Source organism: Hyperolius riggenbachi, chromosome 7 (assembly GCF_040937935.1).
Source record: "Hyperolius riggenbachi isolate aHypRig1 chromosome 7, aHypRig1.pri, whole genome shotgun sequence".
In the NCBI taxonomy this organism is placed as follows: domain Eukaryota; kingdom Metazoa; phylum Chordata; class Amphibia; order Anura; family Hyperoliidae; genus Hyperolius; species Hyperolius riggenbachi.
In genome coordinates, this window is record NC_090652.1 from 276496249 (window position 1) to 276518962 (window position 22714).

A 22714-nucleotide genomic window follows, 5' to 3' on the forward strand; every position below is an offset into this window, starting at 1 on the left:
TGTCTTAATCAGGAAGATATGAGCACTGAAAATGTCTCTTTTTGGTTAGTTTTACCATCTGGTTTTATAGAGAAGTTTTGTACAGCGGTACAGTATTTCGCCTTACTGCTGCAGAAAGCAAGCCACTCGAACCAGCTGGGGAAGTGCCCAAAAAGAAAACTTTTGTGCTATTTGTTATTTTCTTCATGAAAAGGAACAAGAATAAAATAAAATCTCAGTAATAAACCAGATAAACTATCTAAACAAAAAAGACAAAAAAAAAAAGGAAAAAGTCACTATATAATCCCTGTAGAGCCCAAATGAGGACTACTTAATGCTGTGGCTGCTGTAGGAGACTGGGACACAATGACCAGTCTGCCTACAAGATACGATGGCTGCTTCATTATGACATCATCATCTGATGCGCTTTTCTTTGTTTTCACCATCTCTAACTACATTTGACATCATCATCATCAGTCTCATCATCATCTTCTGCCTACTTGGAAATTGGTATAAAAAGGATGGGCAGTTTGGTAACTAATCTTATGACTAGGATGGGTTTATTCCATTAAGCTTTTACAAAGTCTTGAAATTCCACAGTTTGTTTAATAAACGTCACGAGTTCTCTTTTCATGGGTCTGTTGTCACATACAAGTGGAATTGACTACAAAAACAGCATTGGTGTCCATAGTGCTGCAATGACAGCAACAGTTACAGTAAAACTGTTTGGAGAGAAGTATGAAGAATGCCATTGCTGACCACGTTTAATCTGAAAGGGTTCGTTGCCAAGATGTCTTTGAGCTGAACAAGACCAAAGCTTGTGAAGTCAGAACACTATTGCTCTCTAATGGAAACATAGAAATTACTATAATACAAAAAAAGCACAAAACATTGGATTGAAATCTGAATCATCAAAACACCTGATCTACATAGGTATAGGTCTCACTTGCCATGGACCACCAAGGATGCAGGTCCAATTTGTTTACCTAATACTGCTTGAGTTTCTAAGATCCTCTTGGTGATCTGAGTTGTTAAATCAATAGGCCAGATTGACTAAATCCTCACGGGGTGGAGGCAGAGATCCGAGTCAGTGACTCAATAAGCCACATTTACTAAAGTCCCTCTGAGCTGGACATCTGACTTGTACACTCAGTAGGTCTGATATACTAACGACCTTGGATTGAAAAGTTAGTGACTCCTTAGATATGAATTACTTAGGTCCCCCTGAGTTAAATATCTAACTTCAGTAGAGCCTAATTTACCTATGCCCTAAAGGGTTGGGTTTTTGACTTGCTGACCCTATTGCCCTGATTTACTAAGGTCCTCCTGGGATGAAGATAAAAGGCAGTGACACAGTAGACCTGATTTAATAAGGTCCTTCTTGGTTGAAATCTAAGTCAGTGATTGAATTTATTTACGGAGGTCCTCCTGGGCTAGATATCTGAATTGTTGACTAGGAAGGCTTGATTTACCAGTCATTCTGAATATTTGACTTGTTGGCTTAGAGAGGCCTGACTTGCTAAGGCTCTCCAGTGATATATTGCTTGCTATCAGGCAGCAAAGGACCTCACTGAAGGGTGATGTAAATATTAGGTGGTAGCATTATTAAAGCTGCATGGAACCATGAACAGCAAGAACTATTTTTTTCAAATAATTCTGGGCCAGCCACTAAGTAGTGGACAATTGTTCACAAGTCCCAGTCAGAACCTAGTCCTATATTTCTAAAAGCTATTGAATCAACGTGACAACCGGGCAATGAACATTTTCTGATGAAGAGGTCAGCCATGTATGGGATGATGGCGTGTATTCACGAAATAGCAGAAAAATGTACATGCGCACATAGCATACATAAATGTTAATGGATGTTATACAATCTACGAAGCATACTTTACACAAGTTGCGTCAAACACAAATTTAACACTATTTAGTGAATATACCCCCATATTTCTTGCCATTTAGTTTTACCGTAAATGTTATACTGGACACAACAGATGCTTCAAGACTCTGCCCAGGTATAAAGGAACATCGGTACTCTGCCTTCCTTACCGTATCAAACTGTACAAAAAGGGTTGTCTTTTTTTAACCACAATGAAACATTGAAAGCAAATATGTTACAAACCTGAGCAATTCAAAATCACCATATTATGAAAAATATACACAATCTAAGGTTAGACTGAGTGAAGATGGCATGTGACAGTGATCATTTGTTCTAGAAATATCTTCTTCAAAAGTCCAAGTCACATCCCTTTTCTAGGGTGGAAGGTGCAAGGTTAAAGGAGAACTCCAGAAAACAATAAATAAAAGTATGCCCTACTTATTCCCTACTTATATCAGTTTGTTCCAAATAGCAAACTACTTGCTTTTTTCCCCTTGACTCATAATAATTGGCCTCAATTCACTAAGCTTTATCAAACACTTTATCAAACGTTTGATAGTATACCTAATGGGTAGAATCTAATTTTGAATTGACTAAGGTGTTATAGATTTATTGAACATTTTATCGATTACAGATTCGATAAATTTATAACCCCTTAGTGAATTCAAAATTAGATTTTACCTATGAGGTAAATTATCAAACGTTTGATAGTGTTTGATAAAGCTTAGTGAATTGAGACCCATATGCCTTAAAAGACTCTTACTGTTCAAAATAGCTTTTCTGCTATCGGAAACAATGGAGCCAGTTTAAATGTACCTTCAGACTGTGGCTTATTTACCTCCCATGCAATAGATAAAATAAGACAAGACACAGAACATTTATATTATGCTTTTCTACTGGCTGACTCCAAGTACCTGAGCTGCAGCCACTAGGACACGCTCTATAGGCAGTTGCAGTGTTAGGGAGTCTTGCCCCAGGTCTCCTTATGGAATAGGTGCTGGCTTACTGAACAGGAAGAGCCGAGATTGAAACCCCTTGTTGTAGGCGTCCATGTTAAAGAGAACCCAAGGTGGGTTCTAAGAATCCTAGAGGCTGGGTCTGCATATCCTGCCCAGCCTCTGTTGCTATACAGCTTCCCCACATCCCTCCTCTGTGCTCTGCCATGCCCCCATAAATCATCAGCCGAGCTAGCAGCACATAGCGTGTCAACAGCCGGCTGTATAGGGAAGGGACGCGGGGGGGGGGGGGTGGATTATGGTTAGTAATTGGTTGGGGGTGGGTCAGGGTTGGTCATTGGTTTGGGGGTGGGTTAGGGTTAGGCATTGGTTGAAGGGTCGGTTAGGGTTTGGCATTGGTTGGGGCCGTGGCCAGTTAGGGTAGGCATCGATAGAGGGAAGGTTCAAGTCAAAATGGGGTCAGTTTAGGCAATAATAAAATATGTCTGAAAAATTGCTATCTTAATTACATAGAGGCTAGTAGAATATCCATAATATTCTTCACTAGTGCCCAAATTAGGGTGGCGCCCTTTCTACATGTATGATTATAGCTTTAATGGACATCGTTTTTCTCTTGGCTTATCTTCAGACTCATTCAAATGGGTGAGTGGCCAACTGGCTATAGAGAAAAAAAAATTAAAAGGTCTAAATTGCAAATATTATTCCTATTATACAGGTGAAACTCAAAAAAATTAGAATATTGTGTGAAAGTCCATTTATTTCAGTAATTAAAATTAAAAGGTAAAACTAATATATGAAATATACTCATTACATGCAAAGGGCTTGATTCACCAAGACAAATAGCATGCCTTATCAAAGTTAGCACGCCTTATCAAAGTTAACACACCTTATCAGAGTAGTATAGCAAACTTATGCCTGCTAATTGGCAATGACGAGAGTGCCACTCATTCTGCCCTGAGCCCCTGCAGGTTCTTAGCGTTCGCTATGCTACTTTGATAAGGGGTGCTAACTTTGATAAGGCGTGCTAACTTTGATAAGGCATGCTATTTGTCTTAGTGAATCAAGCCCAAAGAGAGATATTGCCTTTATTTATTATAATTTTGATGATTATGGCTTACAGCTTCTGAAAACTCAAAAATCTAAATCTCAGCCCATTAGAATATTGTGAAAAGGTTCAATATTCTCGGCTCAACGTGTCAGACGCTAATCAGCTACGGAATCCAAAACATCTGCAAAGGGCTCCTATTTCATGTATTAGTGTCACCATTTAAGTTGAATTACTGCAGCAAATTTTGCATGATATTCTAATTTTGGGGTTTCACCTGTATACCATATCCAATAAGACTTCATGGGGTTCTTCTTTAAGCTTGACTTTTTCAATTAGAAAATTTGAGATGCTTCATTTTGCACATCAGCTCAGCATTCTACTGTATATGTCTGCAATTCCTGATTATTTTCACATGCCATTTTCCTTAACCACCTCTGGACTGCGATATTAGAAATCTACATTGTGTTTGCGGACATTCGTTTCAGTCACGCCGTAGATCTTCATAGCTGCCGTCCGGCTATCCCTGGGTCCCCGCCACTCACCTGTGTCAGAAATGAACGCCCACATACACGATGTAGATTTCCAATAGCGTGGTCCTAAAGTGGTTAAGATTAAAGGACAACTGAAGCAAGAGAATACGGAGGCGTACAAATTTATTTCCAAGCAATACCAGTTGCCTGGCTATCCTCCTGATCCCTAGTTTTTAGTACTTTTAGCCATAAACCCTGAACAAGCACCCTGACCCTGCTTGTTTCTTGTGTGATTCAGACACTACTGCAGCCAGATAGACCAGTAGGACAACCAAGCAACTGGTATCGTTTAAAAGGAAATAAATATGGCAGCCTCCATATAGAACTCACTGCAGTTGTCCAATAACCTATGATTGTGTATTTTTTTTCATCATATGCTTGTTTTGTTTTATTGCATACATTTGTTACAGGTTTGCTATAGTTCTGCTTTTGCTGTCACACAATTGCAGAGCTGCTATTACTCTAGAGAAAGACATTCCTGGTTTCTATATTCGTGGCGCTTTCTAATCTGCTCACTGGCTAGCTCCTCTGCGTTGCAGATGTTTAAATGCTTTCATCACCATTCATCATCATCCTCGCTATTTCATATAAAGCTTCTCATTGCGACTGTTAAATCCATCATCACCAACATCACCATCTCGCTGCTTGGCTGTAGTATATTGTTTTCCGTAGATAAATGCTTTCGGCTTGGCAAGTTGATAGGTGGGGCAGCAGGTAGTTGTCCTGCCCTCCCGTCATTTAATTAACCAATTATTGCAGCTTATGCAAAGCATCTTAACTTGTTACAGTTAGACCATCGATCGTCTAAAGGGGTAAGTATGTACTTGAAACTGTGTTGAATTTTTGTGTTGTCTAGCAGAGATTTTGCCCATGGCAACCAATCAGATTGCAGCTGCTTTTTATCATAGAACAGGTTACAAGCAGGGGCGTAACTAGAAATGAATGGGACCCCCTGCGAAACTTTGGATGGGGCCCCCTATCTCCATCCCCCCCCCCCCCTCTTGTCTACAAAACGTTGTATGTTTCGTTATCAGTGGCAGATGCAGTCATTAGAACAACTGTGCAGAGAGCAGAAAGCTGTTTCTCTCCATGCAAAAACTCCTCAAGCATCACTACAGGACACAGCACTTGGGGAGGGGTAGAACAGCACTGTACACAATACCCTGCTGTACACTGAATGGGGACTGTCTACAAATCTTTGTCTGCAAAACCTTGTATGATTCCATATCAGTGACTGAGCAGATGCAGTCATTAGAACAATTGTGCAGAGTTTTCTCTCTCCTTGCCCTTAGTTGTCAGTCTCTCAGGATGGTTGCCCCCTGTGGCTTCTGGGCCCCCCTGCAGCTGCATCCCTTGCAGGGTCTATTGTTACGCCCCTGATTACAAGAACATGATTGCAGACACCTAACTGGTTGTACATATTTTCGATTCATGGGCGCAAAACCCTTTGATTTGTTCATTGCTGTCCCTGTCTGGTGGTGGGTGCACAGGGCAGCTATAGAGCAGACAGATGCAGGGAAGACAAATGAAGGTAGAGCTGGTGTTTTGCAGGAACAGAGTAGAACTGGGTGGGTGTCCAGAAATGGGGCTTCTATCCATCCTGCTACATGTATTCAATAGAAGTTGGCTGCAAGATCCAATACAAAATCAATAATCAAGATCAATATTGAAATCGAGTCACACCGAGCACATTTTCAGAATGTCTTCTGCCATTGCAGAGACGCTTTAAATGGGACCCATGAGTGCTTTTTATATCCACGCAAAGAAATAATTATTACACAAAACCCAAAGCTACTGGGCAAGAGAACCATGTCTCCCTGCCTGCTGCGGTCATAGCTTCGATATGCAATTTTATCAGGGGCTAGAAAAACAATTCTTGGGTAAAAAATACCATCCTTTATAAAGACGAATATCTGACTGCTGTGTTGCCTTTACAGCCAACCCCCAGTGCGCCCTCAACACAGGATGCTGCTCCGGCCGAGAGGAAGAAAAGAATTAGGAAAAAGGTGGACACGTCAAAGTTCATGACTCCGTACATCGCACACAGCAAGAAAATGCAAGAGATGTTCAGTCAGGTAAGATTATTTTGGGAGAAGAATGATGATATTTTTCATTATGGTAAGAAGGGTTTGGTATTTTACTAATAAAGTCCAGAGGCCCTACTTCTGTACATTTCAGATAAACATAACTAGAAAAAATTATAAATAGCATAGGGTTCAATTCACAGTGGATTGAAGTAGCATACACATCATATAAGGTTTATCTGCCCCCTAGTGGACAATTACCTTAGCAACTGTAAGGGACATGTTACATGGAGAGATTTGTGGTAGCAGCCACAAAACTTTTTGGGGCCATTTACACTTCCCAAATTTGCATTTGTGATTTTTGAGGTCTTCTTGGTGAAACTTTTTTTGGGTAAGATTTTTGTATGCGTTATTTGCTGGCCTTGCTTACAGCTCTTTTGGAGATTTTGCTCTTGATATTTGCCTGATGAAGTGGGAACCTAGTCCCAAGAAACGCATTGCATTCTATGAAAGCTTGTTTTTTTGGGGAGAGTTAAGTTCATGTCTACATCCTGTATTTAAACTGTTTGTAACTATATTGTTTCATTTTGGCATCTCTAACACAGTTTTTAACACACTGAGTGGAGGACTTTTCCCCTGGATTTTGTCCTGTCCTACAGAGAATGACTTTTTAACTCGATTGTGGTTGCGTTTGTTCTCCCCACCTGTCTACTGTGTGGCTACTTCTGCGACACAGTTTTGTGAGTACAGTAAAGTCTCATATATGTGGCACATGCGGAGACTGCCAGTGCAGAGCAGGGCACAGCTTAAACAACGTAAAAAACCTCCGTGCACTGGTCCTCTTTTCTTCCTGCAGCTCCCAGCTGCTTTGCTGCATCCTCTCTGTACATTTTCTGATGTGTGATCACGTGACCTGATGCACATTAGATGACACAAAATGCATTTAGAGGCTAGGTACTCTTTAGAAATCACAGAGAATGTTGCTAATTCCAAAACTCAGTACCAAAATTTATTGTTTAAAAAAAAATGCAAAATCTGGATTACACTTTTTGTTTGTCAAAAAAGAGTCTTCCAAAGACAAAAAAAGTCCAAACATCCCAGAAGATCATGTGGTTTCTAAAGCGTTTCTATCATCTTAAATGCATATGTGAATCTATTCAAGTGTGGTGGCCTACTCGTGTGAGGATACTTTTTATAAATTAGACATTAAGGACTACCTCCCAACTTTAATTAATGCGGGTCAGATGACACGTCAGGAGCTGTACGATGATGCAGCAGAGAAGCTGACAGCTACTTAAATGAAGGATACCGACGCGTACAGGTTTTTTAAGTTGTTTCTTCTGTGCACTGCTATGCAAAAGGTACACCCTTCTAGAACACCCCGTTGACCTCCAGTTAGTTGAGACTTCTTGATGGTCGAGTTCCGTTCACTGGGACTTAACTTTATAATTGTTCACATCTGTCTTCCTCCTCTGGTTAATTTACATACTACACTATTTTGGCTCTCAGTCTCTTCCCAAATTCCCCTCCCTTTTCTTCTTTGTGAGACTGTTGCTACCAGAGATCCAGTCTCAGAGAGCCTATTACAGCAAAGTCCTGTTATCTGGAACTAAAGCAACTGGTAGTCTTGACTAACCGGCATGCCTAAGCCATTAAATACTTACCGAGTGTCCAGCGCCATCTTCTAACTATCCTGTAGCTCCTAGTGGCTTTCCGGCTTCCCAACGTGGGTCTGGTAACACGCCGGGGAGCCATGCACAGAAGCCAAAAAGGCGCTTGGACCTACCAGATGGTTAGAAGATGGTGGTGGACACCCAGTAAGTATTTAATGATCCACAGGGGAGGAGGTTTGTGCTTTTTGGGCTGGTTGATCAAGCAACCAGCAAGCACATGTATCTGTGTGTCCGGCATCAGGCAATTCCCACTGGTGCTGGATACTGGGGACTTTGCTGTATTCTGCTTCCATTATTCTGCACACGAGGGCTCTGCATGCCGCAGGACAGGACTAGCCACACAGTTAACATGAGATGGGGGTGAAATGAACCAAACTCTGTACACTAGGGTGTTATTGAGATGGTGTTGGTCAAATGTCACCTGTGTGTTTTGTATCTTAGAATAAATATAAAGAAGCATATGAAAAGAAGAGGGGGGAGCCATACGCTATCACAACCGATACTCCTGAGCTCAAGAGGATCAAAAAAGCACAAAACCAGCTGAGTGAGGTAAGTGAGCTTAGATTCCCTCCACGTGTCACTGGAATACCATCAGCGAATGATCTCTTTATATGACATCTTCCAGAAACAGCTGCTTGTAGTCACAACAGCAATGGAAAGATACAAGGACTGATTAACATGGGCAGATGCAGAGCAAACTGAAGCAAGATGAAAACATGTCCAAGGCAACCAATCAGGATCCCTGTTTCCCTTAGCAGAGGATTGATTGCCCTGTCCAGCTGCTCCAGTTTTTATAGATTCAGCCTCAGCTGTCAATATAGAATAGGGTAGGGATGGGCATACGTGTCATTTGGCCACCGGTGAGCTGGGTGCAGGGTGAGCCGAAGGATGGCTCACCATGCTGCCACTCAAATCCCCGGTGGCATTAAATACTATTCCCCCTCCGAGTTATAGTAACTTGGAGGGAGATGTAATTTGGGGTCGGGGGATCGTCGGACCCCCGAATTACCCTTGCGTGGGGCGTGTAGCATATAGCTGCGCCTAGCTTCAGTACTCAGCACTGAGCGCCGGTGCCGAAATTGCCTGATTCTAGGGATGGTCCATACACTGCTGCATCCAACTGGTGCATTTCCAAGCTGCCTATATTTGCATACAATTACCATAACCTTTGCATCAACCTGTAATTTGGAATGGTCAGTAAGAGGCAAAAAATATTTGAGTCATGTTCCACCTACACTTCAATAGAAGGATGTAGGTCATGCAAGTAGCTCAAGATCACCTGGCTGGGTAGAAACAGAGAGACCGGGAGCCCAATGGTGCAGTACCGTTAGGTATGGGATCAAATGCAGCAGATATATACTCACAAAGGTGGGTTGTAGAACTGAGTTACAGGTCACTCTGGGAACTGGATGGGTCGCTCTCCTTAGGATCTTTCAATTTGTGAAAAACTATTATTATTATTATTATTGATTTATAAAGCGCCAACATATTCCGTGGCGCTGTACAAAGTAAGAAACAAACATGGGGTACATAATAATACAGACAATGGTGTACACCAATATACAAGATACATAATTAGTGACAAAATACAAAGAATGATACAAAATACAAATTATAGAATTGGTAATGACAGTGATAAAATTAACATGATGAATAAAATGTATAATGGTTACCAAGACACAAAAGAGGGAGAGAGCCCTGCCCTTGCGAGCTTACAATCTAAAGGGAATGGGGGGGGGGGGGGACAGGAGGAGGGGTAGTATGCAGCAAATATATAGAGCAGGGGTCTCAAACTCAATTTACCTGGGGGGCCGCAGGAGGCAAAGTCAGGATGAGGCTGGGCCGCATAAGGAATTTCACAATCGCGGCGCATCACCGCCTCTGCCCGCCCCTCTCACTCTACCTACACAGAGAGGGGCGGAGAGAGGCGGCGATCCGTGCGGCGATTGACGTCAAAAGAGGCAGAGCTGAAGCTGAAAGCTCTGCCCCTTCCAGGAAGTGCCAGCGGATACCCCCCGGGCGGAACTATGAAGATATTTCCTCCTGTGGAGGTCTCTAAGACTAAACGTACTGGGTTGCGCCCATTGAGACAATTCTATTCTATATTTAATACAGAAAAAAAGGAAAGGTAAGAATTCTGAATTTCTGCTTGAATAAATATATTTCCCAGTCAACCTGGTGTCTTGTCATCGAGTGAGTTAAGCAATTTACCTCTCTTACCTTTCCTTTTATCTGTAATAAATAAAGAATAGAATTGTCTCAACGAGTGCCTTCAACCCAGTACGTTTACACTTCAATAGGTTGATCTATTTTCATTGTTGAAAATTGTTGCATTGTTGCTGAAAAGCAGACAAAAATTCGCTAGTGTGTTCATGTGTTTAGTTACATGGACATCTGGGAGGAGAATGGTTGCTCTATCAGCTGAAGGCAATTTACGTCATCAATAAAACAAAATGTTCTATTCAATGCATATAAAAATCTGTGCCTGAATTTAAGGCTCATACACACCTACCAACAATCTGTCCAACTATCTTCCAACCTTATCTGTTGGAAGATAAGTTAGGTGTGTGTACAGCTGACAAACAACCAGATGACCAACTGATAACAGGTTGTTTGCCAGATCCAACCGGTGGATCAGTCTGACTAACTATCAGGTAGGTTGGAATGGGTGTACAAGTCTTTAGATGTTAAGCAGATAGAAATACATGTAACTGAGATGATTTTGTAATATAGGTGAAGTATCGTATGGAAGGCAATGCCATTAGAACCGATTGTCATGTAGATGAGAAAGCCAGAGACATTGAGCATGCCAAAAAAGTGTCTCAACAAGTGAGCAAGGTAAGTTAATTTCTCGCCTGTAGGTAGGTTGTGTTTTTAGTTGACATCAGATGTCGCGGACATCATATGAATGTTCTTCTGCTTTAGGTTCTGTACAAGCAGAAGTGGGAGGATACTAAGGAGAAGTACCTGTTGCCTCCAGATGCCCCTGAACTGGTGCAGGCTGTGAAGAATTCTGCGATGTTCAGCAAGGTAGGTGTCCTATAACTCCCCCATATATGATGATGCAGTGGCGTATCTACGAATCATGGGGCCTCCAAGGATCTTGCCTCCTCTTGGTGACTTTCACAGCCTTGCGACCCATCTTACAAGGGAGATAAAACAAGAGTGGCCATCATCATTTTCACACCCATAACAAGTGTAGCCTCAAAAACACCTGATATGGAGGATGGTCCACTATATCAGGGGAAAGGAAGGTTAGTAGTAGGGGGCCCTGTACAGCTCTGGGCCCCCATGTGGTTGCTAGGACTGCTTCCCTATAGTTATGCCCTTGTGATGATGTATTTTTGATAGATGAAATAATTAGTGTTGAGCTCAAATTTCGCATAATCTAAATTAATCCTAAACATTTATGTTCAAAAAGACCTTGTAGTTTTTGAGAAAATCGATTTTAAAAGAATTAAAAAATAGTTTTTAACGTGGTAAAATTACATTTTTTACGGTACACTTTAATATATACAGTGGACCCTTAGTTTGTGAGCATAATTCGTTCTGGAAACATGCTTGTAATCCAAAGCACTCTAATATCAAAGATAATTTACCCATAAGAATTAATGGAAAGTCCAATGATTCGCGCCACAAACAACCATTTGTAGAAAAATATTTCATTCAAAGTGCTGTGCTGTATAAAGTAAAAATGACTTTCACTATAACTAAGAGAATCATTGCTATCAGTTGGCTCACTCCAACTTTTTGTGTGTGTGTCTATAAAACCAATGGGAACTGCTAGCTTAAAGAAACCAGATACTTACCTAAGGAGAGAGAAGGCTCTGGGTCCTAATGAGCATTCCCTCTCCTCTCTTGGTGTCCACGGTGCAGCGCTGGCTCCCCTGTTTAAATCCCCCGCCGTGAGGAACCCTGGTGTCTAGTGGACCCTTTGCCTTCACCATGTATCTTCATAGTTTTATTGATTAGCCATATAGGCTTAGCACTCACAGGCTAAATATAATGCAAAGTAGGGAAACCCCTTACAGGTCAAATTTGATGGTACTTTGGGCCAGATTTGGCCCGCAGGCCTGCGTTTGCCCATGCCTGCCCTAGACTGATACCTTTGTACCTGTAATATCTTTAGAATTAAAATTAGACGTTTTATTCTCTCCTGTAAAATGTAATACTCTCTCATTTTTATTTTCTCCTTTAGAAACAATACACAGCAGACTGGGATGAAGATAAAACTCTGTATTTTCCATTTTCTGATAGTCCAGAACTCAGGAGAGTTGCTAAGGCACAGAAGGCTCTAAGCGATGTAAGTATATACAGAAGATATCTCACTACTCTGACGTATGGAGTGTCCAAGAGGTTGGCCGTGAAATTCCATACTGTAAAAACGCGATAAAAAAGTCCTGTTTTTACTGATACTTGCATGGACAGATAGGGCGCCAGCTACATGAATTAGCTAGTTTTGGTATAAAATTATGTTGTCTTCCCTGCAGATTAATTATAAGAAAGGACACAATGAGCAGAAGCTGCAGTTCACACAGCTGGCTGATCGGCCCGACATTGAGATGGCCAAGAAAGTGTCCCAACAGCTGAGCGATGTAAGTTCAACGCATATTCCTAGATTGACATTACTGCCATTCATCTTCTTCTAGCTCTTCTTCATTGGTTCCTTCTGTTCTTCTCTTTTGTCAAGCTTCCCAATACCCCTATCATTTACTTCATTCATTCCATTCATTCACTATTGCCTTTCATACATTCACTTTCTATTAATTCATTTACTCATAATTTTCTCATCAATTCAGAATTCATCTGCTTACTCTAAACCATCATCCACTCTCGCCATGTGTTCATTATCTCAATGTATTCATTCTCATTCTCCATTCACTAGTTTATTGTTTCATTCATTCAAAATCAGACTCAGAATATTTTTAATTGCAAAGCATACGTGCCTGGAATTGGGTTTGGCACAAATATTGTTCAGTGTAGACATAAGAAATAAATAAAGATAATACAACAAGCACAAAGAACAGTAGCGACAGCAGGATACAATTTGTTACAATAGACAGTCTATCGTCAACAGTAACCTTGAGGGGCAGAAAAAGTGATGGAGGTGGGGTGGCAGGAAGGGAGTTCGAGAGGTTGACAGCAGAGTGATAAAAGGAGTTTCTAGGCCTCGAAGTTCTGGTGGATATGGCCCGGAACCTGCGGCCTGATGGGAGCAGACTGAAGAAGCAATGGCCAGGGTGTGAGGGGTCATTGGCAATCCTCAGTGCTCTGGAGCACAGTCTGGAGTTGTAGAGAAGGTCAAGTTGGGGAGTGGTCTTCTGATCATCCTCTCCGCCAATCTGATGACTTTCTGGAGCTTGTAATTGTTTCTGATGGAGGAGCCAGCGTTACCAGACTAGGATGGATGAACAGAGGACAGACTCAATGGTGGCAGGGTAAAAGCTCGTCAGCAGCTCCTGAGCCATGCCGAACTTCTTCAGTTGACATAGGAAGAATAGTCTCTGCTGAGCTCTCCTCTGGGTGATGTTTGCCTTCTTGAATTCATATGGAATGGATCATTTAATTTATTTTTTTTATATATTAATTCCCTCTTTCAATTACAAATTCTTCCCATACTCTCACCTACACACTCTCCAAGCATACGTTTAGTTGCTACATCATTTACTCTCGCCATATACTCATTCATTTTCTTTATATATACATTCTTTTTTCTCTGTGCATTCGTTCATTATGGTGCCTGGATTAATAAACTCAATTACCCACAAATAAAAAAATTCAAAAATGCAAAAAGAGAAGGTCCGCTTGCAGGGGCGTAACTACAAACCATGGCGCCCCCCAAGCAAAACTTTGATTAAGCCCCCCAATGTTCACATCCTTTACCTTGCCTACACTTAGTGACCCTCACTGCCTGTGGGCAAATCTTACAACAAGTGTGGCCATTATGATCTTCACACCCATAACCAGCACACCTGATCTGAAGGATCACTTTACTGGTTCAAGGGAAAGTTAGAGGCCCGAGGCCTTCAGATTCTGGGCCCCCCTGCAGTTGCAGGTGCTGCTCCCCTTTCAGTTACGCCCCTGTTCGTTTGACCTATTTTCCTCATACTTCTCCTGCATGGTGTCAGATACTGATTCTGCATCTTTTCCTGTATTGCAGCTTTTTTTGAACATCAATGTGCTTCCTTACTCAGATCAAGTACCGTGAAGATTATCAGACGAAGATAAGAGGCAAATGGAGTCAGACCCCGTGCTATGAAATTGCAGTCGCCAGAATGAATGCCGATAACCTAAGTAATGTGAGTACAGAACGCGGCACCCTACAGAGTCTGAGAGCCTTGCTCTCATCTGTGATTCCCAGCATGCCTTGCAAGATTCTTGGGGTTTAGCAGCTGAAGGGTACCTAATGCTGCCATACTGTCATGTAAACACTTAAAGCAAACGGGAAGTGAAAAAAAAAAAACTACTTATGATATAATGAATTGCATGTGTAGTATGGATAATGAATACAGTAGAACATTAGTAGCAAAGAAAAGAGTCTTATAAGAGAAAAGAGTCTTCTATTTTTATTTTCAGTTAATAGCTTTTTTCTTTGTCACAGTTGCAGTTTTAAAACCACACTGTCTTTTAAGCTATAAAAGAGAGCAGAAATAATGAACTTTCCTGCAGTAAAACCTTATCTCAAGCTTACCTTGCTGTTTATTGGCTGTTAAAGTGCTGCAGAAAACAGGACTGTCTTCTACCCAGTGGGTCGGAGAGCTCAGAGAAGCTCTTTTGCATAGATAACAACTGAAGTTTTTTAACTCCTCCTGTACTGGAAAACAATATGAGACTCTTTTCTATACTATTCTATGCTGTGCGTACTCTTTGCTCCTAATGTTCTATTCCTTAGCTGTAACACACATACAATTCACTATCTCATAAGTTTATTTTTGTGTCAGGTTTGCCTTAACATAACTGGGATTAAAAATAACACCACAATAGCCCCTAAATTGCCTGGAATGTGTTGGCATTCATATTGTAATGGAACCTCACCTCAATTTTTAACAAAAACCCTGATAGTGCTTATTCATAAACATCACTCCTGCTTCAACTGTACCCACCCCACCTCACCCCACCCCACCCCACCTGACACTAACAAAACCCTTTAAAAGCTCCCTTAGCTTGCTATTTCAATTGGCCTGGCACTGCTATTGGCCTGAGGAAGCAGGCTCAGACCCGTGAAACGCGTTGCCTGTGCTACCAATAAAATCTTTTGTCCCTATAAAGATTTGTCGTCCTCGAAGTAAGCAACCTCAAACCTTTGTCGGTTTTAAAACTGCTTTTAAACGCTTTTATATACATCAGGGTGCCTCTTTAAACCATTTACTGTTTACTGTAAGCACCCCACTATTCATTGTTATGGTATGACTTTGCCCCAAATCAAACTGAGTCAGAAACGGCTGCTTTTAGTTAAAGACCAAGAATTGAACTTAATCCCAATCAGTAGCTGATACCCCATTTTACATGAGAAATATATTTCTTTTCACAAACAGACCATCAGGGGGCGCTGTATGACTGATATTGTGGTGAAACCCCTCCCACAGGAAGCTATGAGTACCGAGGTACTTCTGGCAGTTTCCTGTCTGTGAACCCTGTTGCATTGTGGGAGATAGCTGATTACAGCTGTCTCCAACTGCCAAAACAGCATACAGCAGCGACATCACCTGCCAACAGTAAAAATGTCACCATGTAATAAATGTCAGAATGTAAAGCAGGGATTTAAAATATTTTACAATGGGCAAACACTGACTAAATCATTTATACAGAATTATTGTAAAAATGAAGCACTTTTTTATTACATTATTTTCGCTGGAGTTCCTCTTTAAAGGCTCCATGATGATATCTCTATTGGGGCACCATGACTTGTACTACTTGTATCAGATTATGAACTGCTCACATGTAACTCATTTTATTCTACCAACAGATAAAGTATCAAGAAGACTTTGAAAATATTAAAGACCAAATATACTACATGCAGACTGAGACCCCAGAATACAAGGCTAACAAGAAGGCCAGACTCAATGCTAGCACGGTAAGTCACGGCAAAGATATTCATTGTGCTGCGATTGCGCATGCAGTAATGTCAGGGCTACTTTACACTAAACGCGGTACAGGGTGGGCAAAATCTGTGCTTTATGCTAGGTACACACCATGCGTTTTTTCAGTCGATTTTTCGTCCGATCCATTTTTGATTCGATGCTCCGGTCAATTTCCCGCTCGATTCTCTTATCTTTTCTTAACAATTTCTATTCACTTTTATGAGAAATCGACCAGAAAAACGATCAAAAATAAGATCGGACATGACGGAAATTATCTATCGAACCATCTATCTGCCGAAAAAACGTATGGTGTGTACCTAGCATTATCCACTCATTCCTGCCGCCTGAGTTATCTTTTTCAAAGTAATGCTCTCTTTCCCATTGATGGCAATACGGCATGGGACGGAAGTCCAGCAGTGAGTGGCATTTTAACACAGTTGTCTCAATTCACTAAGCTTATCTCCTGTCTTTAATAACGTTTCTAGAGTTGTCACCATGGTGATGAGGCATGTAGTATTCAGGAAACATTTTACTGCTCCAAGGGCAGTCAGATAAAATCCCTGGATCAATTCTGCTGGGAATTCCCTCGTAATCAGGGGCGTAGCAATAGGGGGTGCAGAGGTAGCGACCGCATCGGGGCCCTTGGACCAGAGGGGCCCAGAAGGGCCCTCCCTCAACAACAGTATTAGCTCTCTATTGGTTCTGTGCTTATAATAATCACTTCTATAGATAATTTGGATAGTAGTAATCATTTACAAACTGTTGCCCATCCCCTTCTTGCACCTCTGACACTGTATTTGCCATTGGCAGGTTTTAGTGCGCCGTATCAATTGTTATGTATAGAGTGCTTGGGGGGGCCCATTGTAAAACTTGCATCGGGGCCCACAACTCCTTAGCTACGCCACTGCTCGTAATTATTGCCGTGCATGTCCTTCAATGCAAGGAAAGCATCCACCGCAACTTTAACCACCCTGGCATTCTATTAAATGCGCCAGGGTGGTGGCGCAGCAGTATTTTTTCTTTTTTAATCATGTAGCTAGCCTAGCGCTAGCTACGATTCATCCCTCCCACCCCTCCGATCCCCGCCAGCGCGTATGACCATAAGGAAATTCCGTTTCCTTTAGGGCTTCCCCCATCGCCATGGCGACGATCATGATGATGTCATCGACGTCGTGACGTCATCCGGAGTCCCGATCCACCCCTCAGCGCTGCCTGGCACTGATTGGCCAGGCTGCGCATGGGGTCTCGGGTGGGGGGGGGGGCCCTGTAACGCGGCGGGTAGCGGCGGCGATCGTCCTAAACACGCCGCTAGCAAAGTGCTAGCTGCGTCACGTGTTTTAAAAAAGAAATGAAGAAAATCGGCCCACCAGGGCCTGAGCAGCGCCCTCCGGCGGTAATGGACGAGCTGAGCTCGTCATTACCGCCAAGGAGGTTAAATGCCGATATAGAGTTTGTCATGCCTACTTCCTGTGGTAAAATATTCCACATTTACAACTCTTACCGTAAACAACCCCATCCTAAATAGTTGGCAAAACCTTTTTTTCCTCCATACGCAGATCATGTCTCCTTGTCCTTTATACACCTCTAGGGACAAAAGTGCATCTGCCAAGGTTTTGTATTGCCCTCTGATGCTGCACAGAACTGCTAATAGTTTGGATATGTCTTTTTTAGTGTTTACTGTGCACTCTCTTGGATTAAAACATAATCTTTTTTTTTCCCATTAATATTCGCAGGTGAAATACAAAGAAAATTATGAAAAGTCCAAGGGACCTACAGGGTACCACACTCTTCCTGCCACAGAAAACCCACTCCTGCGGCAACTCAGACTCGCTGGCAATGCCCTGAGTGATGTAAGTTCTTATCCTACAACATCATACAGCAATTTGTGACGGTCACCAGTGCTAAGGATACCTGCATCAACTAAAGGTTCCCCTGGGGGTCACTTCTATTTTTTTTTTCATTTTTTAAGCACGAGGCAATTATGTTCACAATATTGACTACCAGGGCCATTTTTAGGCATAGACAAACCAGGCCCCACTTACTGAAGAAGATTCCAAAGAACTATACCAAGTACACTAATCCTTATGAAATATTATCATACACAGCTGCTGGTTACATGATGGAGGGAATGGAGAGGTGTGGTAGAGTATGAATAACACCTATCTAGCTCACCAGTTTGTAAACACCAAATTATTACGGTGGCAACTGGATTGGCAGGACAATGGTGTAGTAGGTGCTATTAAAGTGGACCCAAATTAAACATACAAGATTTCAGAAATAAAATCTATTTTCTAAATTATAATAATAAATAGCAGCCTTTTTTCAGCTGCATGATGACAAATATAAAATATTTTACATTTAGTGGAAAAACCCCTCCCTTCCTTTCAAATTGCCAGGACAGAATCCGGCAGACTGGTGGAGTAGGTGGTGTCCGGCAATGGAGGAATTGCTAATGACTGCCACCTGTATAACCCTACTTATGAAAAGAGAGGGTGAAAAGCATGCACTGAAATGCTCATAGGCTTGAAGGAGTGTTTATTTATCTTTGTATGTGTCAGAGTGGTGCAACTAAATATTTTGAATTAAAAAAATGTTTGGTTTGGGTCCGCTTTAATAAGTTATTTGTGGTAGGTAAACAGCATTTCCTGTACCAACTAATCTGAATCCACATTTCAATTTTCAAGTGCGGATTAGGTAAGTACAGATACTTTGGTAAAGGGAAAAAACAAAGGCTTTTGATGAAATTACTCCAGTGTAAAAATGAAGTGTCCTGGCGGCATAGGCAGAAGGAGGCAGGTGTTTAGATCATTTAATTTTGACAACCACCTGAAGTTGAGAGAATAGCTGAAAGAATATCAGTTGAGGGCAGTTACCGGTATTCTACCATTGGCTCTATAAGAGTTGCAGTACACTATGGTGGACAAACCAAAGTTAGGAACTTACCCGATATGCTGTACCCACTTCAGTGGTTTGTTAGGAGCTCACAGCCTGAGGGTTGTAAGTGTGTAATATACTGCCTGCTAATTATGATGTAGTTCGAGAATGTCTGTAACAATATCACATTGGACATTCCCACACATGGGCCCACGACTATGATCGGCTACAGCCATTACATACTATGTAGTAGCTGATCGGTACCAGCCGCATAAGTCACTCAAATGACCACCTGGGCGCGATTACTGTAAAATAACACAAGTGTCTGTTAGAAGCCTACTGATCACTGCGCCCCATTGGCCTGATCAACCATAGTGGTGGCAAATCCTGTATACATAATAGCAGATAACACATGACCCGTCCATGTTTGCTGGATCACTTATGATAGCCTTACTGGAGGGTGCTTGGAGATGCCTCAATTATTTAGAACAGTCATTTGTACCTGGCTATAATTTTGTAAGTGGTTATTCCAGCCAAAAATGGACAGCAGTGGGCAGAGCTGGTAACTTAAAGGGAACCTGAACCGGGTAAAATGTTTTCAAATATGAACGTGATGTACCTGCAAATGTTACATACTTACCTCGCCATTAGTTCCTCTCAGAAGATCGCCATTTTCTTCTAACAATGTTTCCTTCTAGTTCTGACAAGATTTTGTCAGTACTTTTTTTTAATACTCTAATTCCCTATAAACCAAACAAGCCTAGCCCACAGCTTTTCCAGTGCCTTGGTACTTTGAGACTTATGTAGCAAGGGCTTATGGGAGCTCAATCTGGGCAGGAGGAGGAGGAGGTGTTACTAGCCAGAGATTTCAGAGGCAGAGGGGAGGAGGGAAGAGTGAAGTTTTCACAGGCTAAGGGCTGGAGATACAGATCAGCTTGCCTGTGTGTAAAGGTAGGTGGCAACACACAATACAATAAAATGATCCGATTTTACGGCAATTCGATAAAAACGATCGGATCTCCCGAAAAAATCGAAAGCTTTTTTTTTTTATTTGATTGAAAAATCCGATCGGATTTCCCGCTTTCTTCTATTTGTATCGATCCAGAATGCCAGATATTTTTCTTCAATCTTTCTAAACATTGTATGGTGTGTGTGTTAGATTGTCAATTTATTAATATACACACCCTAGCAATTTTGTCAGAGTTTCCAATCATTTTTATCATAATTGGGGAAAAATTGAACATAGGTGTGTGGTACATTGGTCATATTTTTGAAATGTTACAATCAGTCAGAAAAATTGATTGCAATTCTTAAATTGAACAGATATTTAAAAAAATTGTATGGTGTGTGGCCACCTTTATGATGACAAGCAGAACATGGCTGCTCTCATTGTATCACAGGAAGAAATAATCATTATTGTTGAGGCTGTTTGCAGCTAGATTTGCTGAGTAAACTATCTAAACTTTAGATAAGATATATAGACAACTTACATGTTATAGTTAGTTTTTTTTAATCTTGGATCCGCTTTAAGTTTGCTAGGTTTAAGTGTGTCCCTCAGAAATTAATGAAACTTGTAAGTACAGTAATTTACTCTGCCAGTATCTATTCAAATCTTCAGTTCTGGGTGGACTGTGACGACCTAAATTCCAATACATTTAAGCCCGGACTTCATACTGTATATTGCTTATTGGTGTTGTATTGTTTTATAGCTCATTATTTTTCCTTTCTCTTTTTTTAGAAATTGTACAAGGACTCTTATGAAAAAGCCAGAGGAACCAGTATTAACTACTGTGACACCCCCAAGTTTCAGCTTGATAATGTCCTGAAGAACTTCTCTGATGTGAGTATGTTGTCCACAATAGCTGGTTAGCTACAGTCAGAGGTGTTGGGATAGAAGGATCAGAAAGTCACACTCAGAAGGTGGCCATGGGCAGGGCTTATAAATCATTTCAATTGAATTTGCCTGTTGTCTTGTGACGTTCAACTTGATAAACTCTAGTTGGATTTCCTGCATGCCCATAGGCTGTAAGAACATCAAGTTGTTCAGCAGAGGTATAAATACCAGTATTATTCTGATATAGGTGTTTATGTACCAGGCAGGCACAAACACAAATGCCACTAAACCCCAGTACACACACTGGATATATGTCACCCTTAATGATCATTATTCAACAGTTAAGGAGACATTATGGGAAACAAGTACTGTGCAGGCATGCTGCTCAGCTATAGCCAAGCAGCATGTACTGGCAGTTGAGCAAGGAGGCAGGGCGAACGGGTGGTGCTAATTGGACGCTTTTAGCTTAGTGATACGGCAGGACACAGAGTTAAACAATCTCAGGGGACAACTATATACACTCTAGTTTCTCCACCGAAACTACACTAAACAACCACCTCAGACAAAGCTTATCTAGTAGGAGTGACCAAGGCTCTGAAACAATACCTACAGTACAATACGGAGGAAATATTTTACCATAGACAAACACTGAGTAAGTAATGTATAAATAAATATTGTAAACTATAAGCAATTTTAATCATTAATACAAACTGGTGACAGCACTCACGGATGCATCTGATTGCAAGCCTACAGAGGCAATGCAGAACCCCTCTGGAACTAAATACACGCCCTGAATGCAAAGCAGATGCAAATTGTGTACTAATTCTAATCTAAAGCTTTTTTGAAGTGATTTTGAAACAGTGAATGCAGCTGGCCACTAGTATACTTACATTCAATTCATACAGCAGGAGGAATGGCAGCGCTTTCAAAACTCATGCTTGAATAATTTTTTTTTGCATAGATGTGCAGAGCCCCAATAACTACCCCTTTGTGCCTGCAATGAGTGTTGGTGTGTACTTTAGTTATTGGAGCTCTGCACATCTATGCAAAAAAAAATCATTCAGGTATGAGTTTTGAAAGCGCTGCCAATGCCATTCCTCCTGCTGTATGAATTTTAATCATTAAAGTGAATGGGAACCGCATTTTTAAAAAAATGAAGCAAATACTTACCTAAGGAGAGGGAAGGCTCTGGGTTGTATAGAGCCTTCCGTCTCCTCTCTCGGTGCCCTCTATCCTGTGCTGGCTCCCCCCCGTTTCAATCCCCCGCTAAAAGGGTATTTGGAAGTCTTCGGGAGCTGTGTCCTCCCGAAGACGTGCGGCTCCATACTGCACAGGCGTGAGCGTGCAAGAGAGCATGCTTGCGCAGGTGCAGTACACGGCCGCCCTTCTTCAGGAGCACTCGGGCTCCCTGAAGACTTCTGAAGCCTCCTTCGGCTGGGTAAAGCAATATTTGACTAATTTTGTCAAATACTGCTACCGGGCGAGCCAGCACTGGAACGAGGGGACCAGGAGAGGAGCGGGAAGGCTCTACAGGACCCAGAGCCTCCCCCCTCCTTGGGTGAGTATCTGTCTCATTTTTTAAATGCGGTTCCCATTCACTTTAAGTCACATTCAGTAAAGTTCCTCTGTAAGTTAAAAATGTTAACGTTTCAAACATGTTTATAACTTATTGGAGGTCACTGAACCAATAGTCAAAGATAAAAAACATATGTTTTAAAGTTTTTTTGTTTTTTTTTAAACTTAAAGGAGAACTCTACCCAGTGCAATTTGGCAGTGTGAGCAGTGCTTGGGGGGTGGGGTGGGGGGCTACAATTCATGCGGCCCCCCAGCAAAACTTTG

At 41.6% G+C, this 22714-nt stretch overlaps 1 protein-coding gene across 16 annotated transcripts in view; it reads left to right on the forward strand.

The window, feature by feature from the left end:
- The window catches only part of NEB (nebulin), a 321375-nt gene that overhangs the window by 28536 nt on the left and 270125 nt on the right, over window positions 1–22714 (forward strand). For all 16 annotated transcript variants that reach the window (XM_068245793.1, XM_068245797.1, XM_068245803.1 and 13 more), the window contains 10 exons: window positions 6327–6464; window positions 8528–8635; window positions 10820–10924; window positions 11012–11116; window positions 12285–12389; window positions 12577–12681; window positions 14281–14385; window positions 16053–16160; window positions 17901–18017; window positions 20780–20881. In XM_068245793.1, the coding sequence (XP_068101894.1) occupies window positions 6327–6464; window positions 8528–8635; window positions 10820–10924; window positions 11012–11116; window positions 12285–12389; window positions 12577–12681; window positions 14281–14385; window positions 16053–16160; window positions 17901–18017; window positions 20780–20881 (1098 nt within the window). The remainder of the gene's footprint in view (window positions 1–6326; window positions 6465–8527; window positions 8636–10819; window positions 10925–11011; window positions 11117–12284; window positions 12390–12576; window positions 12682–14280; window positions 14386–16052; window positions 16161–17900; window positions 18018–20779; window positions 20882–22714) is intronic.